The sequence below is a fragment of the Nipponia nippon genome, unplaced genomic scaffold (genome assembly GCF_047370975.1).
Source record: "Nipponia nippon isolate SJK-2023a ecotype South Korea unplaced genomic scaffold, ASM4737097v1 scaffold_8, whole genome shotgun sequence".
NCBI classification, from domain to species: Eukaryota; Metazoa; Chordata; class Aves; order Pelecaniformes; family Threskiornithidae; genus Nipponia; species Nipponia nippon.
Window position 1 is genome coordinate 46,344,407 of NW_028262402.1, and position 12,119 is coordinate 46,356,525.

At 40.3% G+C, this 12,119-nt stretch overlaps 1 protein-coding gene across 1 annotated transcript in view; it reads left to right on the forward strand.

The window, feature by feature from the left end:
- SLC1A1 (solute carrier family 1 member 1) overlaps window positions 1–12,119 on the forward strand; it is a 58,252-nt gene that overhangs the window by 8,967 nt on the left and 37,166 nt on the right. The window contains exon 2 of the mRNA XM_087741750.1: window positions 5,392–5,532. Within this exon, the coding sequence (XP_087597876.1) occupies window positions 5,392–5,532 (141 nt within the window). The remainder of the gene's footprint in view (window positions 1–5,391; window positions 5,533–12,119) is intronic.

Here is a 12,119-nt window from a genome sequence, read left to right on the forward strand (position 1 = left end):
TATAGCTGCTGGGAAAGAACTGTCATTTTCCCCAAATGACTTAATTTATGACATAATCTTTATAATATAGTGTTTATTATGTTAAGGTTGTAAGTACTGTACTTAACTTCACAAATCTAATGAGTCACTGCGTTTGTTGAAAAGCTGTGAAGGAGGCAAATTGTATCTCTGATACAACTTAATTTATCTTAACAGAGTTAAGGACTAACCAAGGAATGAATTCTTCAAAACACTGCTCTTTATTTTTTTTCTGTATGTTAATGGACTGTTCCTGTAGGTAGGTTCTGTGCGGCAGTCCTCACTAGTGTACTGAGGCACATACACAGATGAAGCACAATTGTGAATTTTTTTTTCTTTCCTTCAACTGTATTCTTTTATCTTGGCTTTCTCAGATAGGATTTACATCTGCATACTGAAAATATTTGGAAGATATGTAGGCATGAAATTAATCTACAGCATATTTAGATAAATGAGAGGAAACTAAGAGTCCAGCAGGAGAGACTGTTAAATTATCAAACTGGTTAGCCATCTGCACATTGCTGTTCTGCAGCAACACTGGTTCAGCGTTCAGCAGAACTGTGGTCACTCCTAGCCACAGGAGAATGGCCATTATTTCCCTTTTCCTGGCTGAATGAAATAACCGCCCTGGGTTTGACTAAGGGTGGGGTGGGTCCTGTGCAGGGCTGCGTTGCAGAGAGGCCGCTCTGTGTTATCAGTGACTGCTACAGGCTGCTCTGTGTTATCAGCCTTGCTACAGGCTCCCACAGCACAGAAAGTAGCAGGAGTTATGTGGCTTTGCCAGTTGCAGCGGCCCTTGCACCTGCTGTGAGTAAGGGGAGTACCCCACACTGGAGAAGCTGGTTTTTACCCCTCTGGCCAATGCTCCACCTTGCCTTCATTCCTGAAGGTCCATCACAGGGAGTCACTGTCCACCCAGACTTCCCTCACACTGCAATCAGACGACAGCGTGTCTTTTGTGTGAAGGAATTTACAACCCCTGCACCCTCCACAGGTTAATCAGAGAGAGGACACAGGAGGTCTCACCACTGCAGAGGAATGAGCACACCTTCCTCCAATACGTTCCTGCTAAATATTTTTCAGTAGACCAAGATTTGACTTGGGAACTTTCTTCTTCTGGAAGATTTCTGAGAGGACTTTTCTTCACATATCTTTGTAAGCAAGCTGGCAGTCTGGGCAACATCAGCATCCAGAGAGTTAAGATCAGTTGCCATGCAATTGTGCCCCAAAGACTCTAAATCATACCTCAGTAGTTGCCTGCAGTTTTCTAAGAATCTTGATTTTTTTCACTATGTTCATTAAAAGGAATATTAATTGTCAAGTAAGACACTAAAATGCATAACAGTAGAAAATATTAAAAATAATCCAAAGAGAGCTGAATTAATAAGCTGAAATGATAAGTTTATAAGTATTATTATACGTAAGAATTTCTTCTACACCCTCTATTTCGTGTTCTGTAGTTGGTACCGTGTATTTCTTTGTAGTTAAGAGACAGTCAGTGATATTACAGAAACTCTAGAGAGAGCAGAAAAAAAATTGATTTTATAAAATATTACAGAAGGACTCAGACTGTATCACAGACTGCAAAAATCTTGCCTGCCTGTGCTGCAACTTGATATGTTTATATTGAATGTTTTGCATTGTGTTTCAAATCAAGTCAGTGAACTTTGTTTGCCAGCCTTTTCAGTCCCATGGATCATCTGCCCTAAAGATAATCCAATTAAGACCCACTGATATGATAGAAATAATTGTATTTTAGTCTGTCACGTGAACAGCATATAATGTGAAATTATGAAGAGCTTAATCACTTTGTTAATAGTACAATCCATGTCGCTGCAGTACAATTAAGTAATATCAGGTTCGAACCATGAGACGTGCCCACGTTTTTTCTTCTTTCAATGCCATATCAAAGCAAAATTCCTATAATTTCCCCAGTGTCTGTCATTATCAGCCGGAATCACTAACTCTGCTCCAGTGAAAGGGAGTTTCTACATGCTGGAATTATATGAAAACAGGAAAAATAAATACCACAACTTTTTTCAGAGGCGGACATGGTGCAATTCAGAACAGATCATTTTACAAAACAGGTTCTTTGTTCTCCAGAAATATACACTGGATTTCTTTTCTCATTGTCTTTATGGTTCATTCCTAAGGTTCATTCCCGTAATAAAGTCAGTGGGAGTTGAAGGCGATGTGCTGTTTCTGCAGTGTCGTGCACACTGGTGGAGTGAGAACTCCCTACCAATTAACACCATGCATCCCATATCAGCGTTGTCATCCATGAGTGCAAATAGCATGTTAGGGAGTCCTACCTGTTAGATACCAGTTTTATCTGGTTTATATTCTCCTTCAGTGAGAAATAGGACCAGGCATGTCTATGTGTGGACTTCAGTTATCTGTTTCTAAATTGCCAGTTGTTTTACCTGTGAGTGAAGGTAAAGAAAGTAAAGATGCATAGTATCATGCTATCTTGTTATTGAAGATATAATCAGGTTCTGAAGAGCATCTACCCCACAATGGTAATGATGTAAAGCAAGTAACTACAGTCACTTCATACTGCACGTCCTGAACAGATTCAGCTACTCGGGCATTCTGAGTTTTCAAATTCAAGATCTGAATTGTGTTGCCCCCACAAAATTATACAAAAAAGGCTTCAGGATTTAAGCATCACTCCCTGAAAAATTGTAAATAGCCTCCACGTTTGGTTGCTCAGGTGGCTGCTGAGAGGACAGCACATTTTTACAAGTTTACAATAGCTGTAGGACAATCTGTGACATTCCCCATGTATGCTAGTATAGATGAGCCCAGAGATTATGGAATTTGTTTGGACAGGCTGTGTGTTTGTTTTCTTACTCGTTTCCAAATCTGTGTCATGAACTGCAGCACAGTACTTGAAGAAAAATGTAGTAGTCCTATAGTTGTTCCTATGCAAATAATTTGCATTTTTCCTTAGACAACATTTCAGAACAATAGCAATATGCAAACAGACGTACTGTAGATGTAGGGCAGATGGTGATAAATGAGAATTCACCAGATATGCAAATGTCACAGAGTTAGCTTTGCAGATATGCAGAACCTACAACATAATGGTCTCTCAAGCCACATTTTACCTATTTCTCTGGTTCACTCACTGCACAGGCCAGACTGGTTCTGCCACCTTATTACACACAGCCCATCATCTCCTAGGCCCTGGAAAGCCTCGGGCTTGGCAGATGTGACTGGATCGAGTGCTAGATGCAGTGCAGCCAGGTGCTATCCCCTTGCAGTACTTCCTGCTCCCCTTATCCTGGGTAACACAACAGAAAATGGGCCATCCCTTACAGAGGAAGCATGTATTCCCTCTAGCTTTTTATACTGGGACTCCTGGGACTACCTGAAAGATGGATGCCAACAAGTTTCTCTTGGTATGCTCGTTTTCAGCGATTTTCTTCCGCTCTGTTTTTCTTCTCTTGTTCTTCTTACCCTCACCCCTCACTTCTCTTAGTCTGCATTTACAGCCTTTCTTTGAAGGATTTTCTGTCTGTTACCAAGCTTGTAAAAAGGCTATGTAGTACCTGGGAGAAGTAGTGCCAAGGAGTCGAGGCATGTGTTGTTTCATATGCATTCAAACAAGAGAGTTGTGCTGTGGCCTCTTCATGTGTTGCAATCCCAGGGACCCAGACTGCACCTTTCGCTTTCTGTGTCAGTGGCTACTGGGAGAGAAAATGTAGATGCCACGCTATACAGCATGTGCTGTACTGTGCACAGTTGCAAGGAGATATTTGCCTTAGAAAATTAAAGACATGAGATTGTATTGTTTTTTCCACCTTCATGCTTCCCTTCTGCCCAGTATTGCAGAAGTCTGGACCTTGAGCGGTACATGCCATTGAGCTGTAAGTAGAAGATTGCTCTTGTGGTAAAAATCATAACCTAACTTAGCCATGTGGGCAAGAAGGAAAAGCAAGGAGAGGGGATGGAAAAGAAAGAAAAACAATTTAGCATGGAGAAGAAGAAAGGTGGAATGGTTGAAACAGAAAAGATGAAGAGGGCAAGCAGGAAAAGTGATGTTATGCTCTTTAAAAAATGCATTATTCCATAAATGAGAAAGAGAAAAATGAAAAGAAAGGAAAAATCCTAATATATACTAGAGCCTTTGCCTACTATAGGGTGTTTTGTGGTTGTTAGAAGTACTTGCACATGTAAGAATTAGTTTCAGAAATGGTGGAATATCAGTAGCATTCATGTAGAGGAATTAACATTTTATAAGACTTTAGTCTATCCTTGCTTACATTGTAATCAATGTGATGGTAAACTCATGGTGACCATGTGAAATATGTTTATGCTTAGCCACACTTCTTTATGCATTATAATTCCCAGGAAGAAAATTCCAGTTGAACTTAGTTATTGAGACAAGGACCAAAAAGTTCTATATATGTCCATTTCCAGTGCATAAGCAAATTTATTCTGCTAACTTTCTAACTTTCTCTTGTTACTGTTACAAAATTGTATGTGAAATAACAGTCATAATGGTTTCTAAATATGGATGAACACATTTCCTATACCAGTGATTTTCATTTGAAAATCATGTTGAAATGGAAAATAAAGGTATTGCCTGTCAAAATGATGAAATTTGTCTTTCGGCCTATGATTTATTTTCTTTTGGTGGAGCTCTTATCTGTGATTTGTCTCAGACGCTAGAACTATCTGGTAACTCATTTAATCCAAAGATAAGAGGAAGTACCAAGGTGCCTTGTGCCGTGGCTCAATCACTGATTATACTTATTGTCTGGTATTTTGTAGATCAGTCATGTAGTGGAATGAGTGTGAAATATGCTGAGAGTACTTTTGTTGATCAATTTCCTGGAAATTATTAGATTAATTTAGCGATTGTAGTCACACTCTTTTCTAATTATGTAGAGTAGCAGTTACTGAAAGTATTGTCGCTGGGTAGTCATATTTTCACCAATACAAAAGACGTAAAATATTTATATCATACCACTTTCTTTCTTTAATGTTTGGTTGTGGTTTTATATTATATTGATTTTTTTTAATGCCAGTTATGGGTCTTCTAGAGCTAGTGAAAGCAGGTAAAAAGTCACTGCTGGACTGGACTGATAATCAGAGGGCATAATCAAGATTTTTCCAAAGACATACCTAAAGGCATCCTCCAAGTTCAGAATTATGTGTGTTATTACTGTGCCAGTCATGAATATATAGAACAAAAAAGGAAACGTTTCTTCTCTAATTTGCTTTAGAAGTTCCACCGTGTCTGTAAAAACATGTCTATTGCTCGCTTTTTTTTGTTTTACTGGTCTTCTATTTTTCCTCCTTTTTCCCCATGTTTCTACTATGAATTACTGCTAATTTGTGTCACATTTTTTATGTGCCTTTTAGGTATTGGAGTCGGCATGCTCGTACGGGAATACGGCAAACTGTCTAACCTGGATAAATTCTACTTTTCCTTTCCCGGGGAAGTGCTGATGAGAATGCTCAAACTCATCATTCTGCCGTTAATCATATCAAGTATGATCACAGGTATGAGTGGAAATGTACTTTTAGCTGATGAGATTATCATTGTGGTTTAGCTTTCTTTCTAAAAGAAATAACCTTTAAAAACAATTTGATGGAACTCTATATGAAAAGTATAGATTGCATACATTTAGAGTAAGCTTTTCTATAAATAACGAGAATGGATTTGGAAGGATTAGCACCATTATCTGGTAATGAAGTTATAAACAGCTGTGAGATAATAACTTATGTGTTTATAGATTCTTGTATCTCTTTCTCCCTGTTTTGGGGAGTGGGTTAAAGAGTTGCAAATTGCAAGCCCAAAGCTGCAACTGCATATTCTCAGGTACAGAGTTAACTATTGTAAGTAGTCTCATGCTGCCATTTCACAAGAAAGGGAGAGCTGATCTCATAGCTTACTGTCATAAAAAGAGGAGATTCCTCACCTACACTTCCCTGGCCTCAACAAACTCCTGTGAGGTACCTTGCATGAGCTCTGGTGTTTGCTGAATCCTTCTGTGAGTCCATTCAATTCACTGACCTGACAGAAAACTAATAATTAGAAAAAAAACCCATCTATTTGGTACGTTGGTTCAAAGGAGTTTTGGGGAAGTGCAAGAGAGTGGGGAGGGAGACTGTGTGGCCAGGAAGGGGTTATGGAAAGAAGAACAAAGCTTTCCTCTTTTGGAAGAAGCAAGCAAGCCGTTGGCTGGAACCCCGCCATGGCATGCTAGAATTCGCTAACAACTCACCCAGTAGGAAAGATTTGGAAAGATTTGCCAGAGCAAGCCCAAAGCAAAAAGACAGAACTGGATGTCAAGTAGCCTTTCTGGGGGGGGGGGGAAGGTAAAGCAAGCCAAGCAAACTTATCTTTATTCTTTAAGGCTTTACTGAAGGAACAAGGGTTATAGCTATTTTCTTTTAGCTTCCTACAATGAATCAGGACACATTTGTCACTATACCGTCCCCTTTCATCTCCACAAAGCCTATATTTTGGGAATGTATTCATGTCCAGGTGTTTGTTGTTTGTTTGGATGGTCATGGAAATACATCAGACATTTGACTGCCGAGAAGGAGAGCATGTTGTCATCAGAAAATGAAAGGGGAATTTCGATCATGCTATGGAAGTGCTTTCAAGAATAGGATATTGAATACAAACTCCCAAGCTCCTCAAAGTTCATGGCCAAAAATATCACTAATTTCAGCAGCACACCCCAAAGTGGTCCTGTGACAGGAAGAGCCAAATGGAAACTGCCAAGGCCTTTGGGACATGTCTGTAATTCAGGGTGACAGGAACCCGGTGTTAGAATTGAAATGGAGAATGTCAAGAGCTGCAAGAGGGAGACATCCAGAAAGGAAAGCTGCAAGAGGCAGCGTGAGAAATGGTGGCAGAAAATAGTCAAGGGCTATGTCCAAAGGAATGAAGGGAGGTGAAATACTTGTTAGTATGTAAAGGAGAGAAGAACAGAAAGAGGAATTAAAAGGGCTTGGTGTTTTAATTAAAAGACAGCAGCATTTTTATACAGAGAAGGAAATGAGACAGAAAGCACAGGAAAACTGAACTTGACTTTTATCATGTTGAACTTGAGTCTGTGGCAGGAGATCCAGGAAAAGCTGCCAAGATAAGACTATATATTTCTTTTTTCAAGCAAGCTTTTATTTGTGAGTGAAGTTGGGCCTGTGTCTTCAGAAATGAATTATATAATTAGGATAACCATGAAATGAATTATTTATTAAATGTACCCATGTCCAGCACTTGCGAGGGGAAACAAGAGTCATGCTGTTAAAAATATTGTGCTGCTATTTAATGTTTAACATTCCAGTATGAGTAAACCACATTTGTAACTACTAACATGAGCTTGGATTTTAAAGATTGCAGATTGCGGGAGTTAAATTCATATACAGAGATGAGAACGAGATGCTTTCATTCTGACCTTGGCATATCCAATTTACATAGAAAAGAAGAGCTTATTTTTTTTACACTTCTATGTTAGTTTTTTATGCAAGAAAAAGGGAACAAGATTGATAATGAACAGAAGCTATTTCAATAGAATATGCAGAGCTTTGCTCTTGAAAACAAAAGCACTAGCTGCCTGTGTGCAAGTACTGCTGAAATGTGTGGCAAGCAAATGGACCAGGCATGACGGTTTTCACTGTTCGCCTGCATCCTTCTTCAGGATGTTGATGAGATATTTTGCCTCTTGTAAAAGAAATGCAGTAACCTTCCAAGCATCAGAAATGTACATTTGAATTGAATAAGTAGGCCTGTGTATAATCATAAAGCACACTAGTCATTTTTCCTCTTTCACACAGAGTCATACAGAATGGTTGAGATTGGAAGGCACCTCTTGAGACCATCTAGTCCAACCCCCCTGCTCAAGCAGGGTCAGCTAGAGCAGGTTTCACTGATCCATGTCCAGTCAGGTTTTGAATATCTTCAAGGACAGAGACGCCACAACCTCTCAGGGCAACATGTTTGACTAGCTTCACAGTAAAACAGTGCTTCCTTGTTCAGATGAAATGTCATGGGTTTTAATTTTTGCCTATTGTCTCTTGTCTTATGTCTGGACACCACTGAGAAGAGCCTGGCTCGGTCTTCTTCATTCCCACCCATTAGGTATTTATACACATGAATAAGATCCCCCTGAGCCTTCTCTTCTCCAGGCTGAACAGTTCCAGCTCTCTCAGCCTCTCGTTATGTGAGAGGTGCTCCAATCCCTTTGTCACCTTTGTGGCCCTTCTCTGGACTCGCTCCAGTAAGTCCATCTCTTTCTTGTACTGAAGAACACAGAACTGGACACAGTACTCCAGGTGTGGCCTCACTGGTGTTGTGTTCCGGGGAAAGATTACCTCCCTCCACATGCTGGCAGTGCTCTTCATAATGCTGCCCAGGAAGCTGTTGGCCGCCTTTGCTATGAGATGTTGCTGTCTTATGATCAGCTTGTTGTCCACCAGGACCCTCAGGTCCCTCTCTGCAGAGCTGTTCTCCAGCCAGTCAGCCTCCAGCATATACTTGTACCTTGCATTGGAGTTCCCCCAATGTAGAGCTTTGCATTTATCCTTGTTGATCTTCATGAGATTTCTCTCAGATGAATTCTCCAGCCCATCCAGCTACCTCTGAATAGCAGTGTAACCATCTCATGTATCAGCCACTCCTCTCAGTTTTGTATCATCTGTGAACTGGCTGAGGGAGCACTCTGCCCCATCATCTGGGTCATTGATGAAGATGTTAAACAGTATTGCCCCCAGTACTGACCTCTGGGGTAGACCAGTAGCGACTTGCCTCCAACTGGACTTGTGCTGGGCCTGGCCATTCAGCCGGTTTTCAGTTCACTTCACCGTGCAATTATCTAACCTGTACTTTGTCAGTTTTTCTGTGGGGATATTATAGGAGACAGTATCAAAAGCCTTATTAAAGTCAAGGTAGACAACATGACCTCCTTGCAATTCTGAATTTTAGTGCCAAAGCAAAATACACACTTTCGAAAAATACTGTAAAGAATAGAACAAGGAGAGGAATGAAAAAATTAAGGAGGATCCAGGATGTGTCTTCAGCTACGTCTGTAAACAAGACAGGCACTTCACTGTTGGTGGCAAAGGCACATCTTTCTGCATTTGGCTGTGAACATTCCCTGGAATGAGACACAAAGGTATTTTCCTCAAGAGTAACCTCATCGTTATTGACTAAACACAGGGCATGCAAGGATAGCACCACAACCTGCATGCTGGCTGTCCTTGGTGGGATCTAATGTGCTCTGACGATGCACACCTCCTCAGGATTTGCATATTATGCAGATGCCTGTAGGGCTTCTATCCAATGATCACAGCTGTCAGACCTGCGTACATGTTCACGTGCTCAGTGGCAGACATTTAGGGCCCCAATACATGTGAAGTTACTGCACTAAAACTTGTGACAACACTTCAGGTGGGCCTGAATGACTGTCTTTTTAGTTCACAAGCTAAGGGGATGCTGCTTCGCTCACCGTGAGTGAAAGCTAAACATTAAGTCATGTTATTGTGCCTTTGCTGATGCTAAGACTTTGCACAGAGACAATTGTAATGGCTCATTCAGTGCATAGCTATAACCAGACCATGGTACTGGGTCCAAAGGCATCTGGGAAGTTTTGAAGCCTACAGGAGGCTGTTTTGTGAATGTATGTCATGTCAAAATACTGGGTTTTGGTGACTAGTAACATTTTTTGCACAAGAATCACCAAGACGCTATTGAAGATATGATCTGTAGTTCTTTTTTAGGATTAGAATGTCTTAAAAGGTAATGTCACATCCTGAAAAACATCAACTTATACATATGCTTTTGAGGCAGAGAGCTATGTACAAATATATGTCCCCTGACCAGATCCCTGTCCGTTTTGACATAATGATGTAAATCAAGCCCACAGCAAAGACAGTGATGGCAGGAATCACTCCTTGAGATTCCAGAAGTTTCTGCAAAATTTAAACTATTAGTGATTTCAACTTGTTGGGGGAAATCCTGTCTTAGTGGAAAAACTCTCACTGACTTCTTCAATTAGAGTAGCAACACACTTAGTCTATTTTCAAATTGAAAAGGCAAAATTCTCCCTCTTTGGTTAAATGGAGGCCTTTGTAGAATGTGGTTTTCCTTCACAAACCCAGTTCCTCAGAGTGTAAAAGAGGGAAGACATTGTTTACATACATATTTTACATAGTGTACGAGTTGCAATTTGTGGAATTTTTCCACTGACCTGCCTAGAGACTGAACTGCAACCTAGTAAAAACACTGACGTAAGCACTAAGCATTTATTTGTTTGGAAAAATTTGAAAAGCATGGTTCATAGGTCCTTGCTTTGGGGACAGGAGAGTCTGAGTAGTGCCATGCTCTTTTAAATTATTCTTTGTCTGCTACTCAGAGCCAAATTTTAATTGTTCTCTTCTTATCATAATTATTTTAATGGATGGCAGATGTAAGTTTAATTTACCCATAAGCCCACCACTGATAATTCAGTTCAAAATATCTGGCTCCTTTGGATCTCCATGAGATTTCTGTCCCTCAAATTAGCTAATAGTACACTAATGAATCATTCATGTGAAGGAATTATTTGTATTTTCTGTTTCCTGCTGTAGCAGCATGGGAAAATGTAAAATGAAAATCAAAAACCTAAAGTGTTACTCAAGACAGTTGCTATGACATCCAGAACTACACCTGCACTGAGTGTAATACTCCACATCTCAAATGCACTTTGAAGTAACGCTCTAAAAGAAGAAATGATTAGGCAAATACCAAAAATATATTATTTTTAGGGGCTCTGTAGGGCGAAAGAATTGAAAGGAATCTCTTGTGTGCTTCCTGGGAGTTTTGAGGCTTAAATCTAATCCTTCTGGGAGTACTTAAAAGCCTATAAAATGTCTTTGAAAGCCTTGGAAGTTCACAACTCTAATTTCATTCAGAGGATTAAAATTCTGTAGAATTGTGCAGTATATTTCATCATATGTCTGCATACTGAGCAGGCTAGTCCCCTTTAATCACTTCTAGCCTTCTTTTTCATGGACTGAGATTCACAGGGTATGTAATAGCAGGAAATGTTTGCAAATCTGTTTTCTGTCTGGATTGCAACAGGACTTAGGCTGGAGACAACTGTCCAGTTTCCTGGAGCGTTGTTCCCCTGTACTTGGGTACAAGCTGGGGAAACTTACCTGCCCAGCCTGGAGCTAAGTCCTAAACACAAAGTGTCTGGCCTTCTTTCCTGCACCTAGGTCCCATGTTAGTAGTTAATGTCAGGAGATCTGGATCTTACCTAACACCCCCAGCCCTCCAAACACTACCAAAGTGCCATGGCTCTGCTTCCCATCTCTCTTCAATCAGTCCTTCTAAGCTGGGGTTATTTCAGGCTGCCTGTCTCATTGATTTTCAAGCTACAAGCCATGGACCATGATGTGGAGGTCTTTCTTTAGGGCTAGAATGTTCTCTGTCAAAAACTTCCCCTAAAAACTGGCATCACATGTCTGATAAATTACTTTTCTTTCATGATTTTTCCAGGGTTATCCATAAATACCAGAAATCTTAGCTGTGTAGTGGTCATGTCTGTTCTGTTTTCTGCATCATATCTCAGATCTCAATATTGATGCCATGATTTTACCAGCTATTCAACATCTTTTTAAAGTTCTACAATAACCTCTCTCTCATTTGTTATCTTTTCTCCCTGATGAAACATTAATAAAGCTTTTCCTTATGTTTCTGACCTTCCCTGCGCTTACAGTCTTCACAGACAGGTCCAAAGAGGCTCGAACAGATGCATAGGAGTTTCCTGGCTCATGAATTTGCACAGATTTGCACATGGTCAGCTACGGGGAACACCAAAATTCCTTAAAGCAATTGATGAGGTATTTGTAGGTTACACACAGCATACCTCAGGAACAGGGAAAAAAGGGCAGTATCAGTTGCCTTTCTAAGGGCAGCTGTAAGTGAGCTATAAAGACAGTAACTGCCTCGCTGTGTGTTTGATGATGCCCCAACTACTAGGTTTCCGTGACTATAGAAGTAAACTCTTCCGTTACTCCAGGGCCTGCTTTGATTACTGCTGCTGTACTGTCTGAAGCATCCTGCTAGTTCCACCTTTCCCAGTAGCAACTGCACA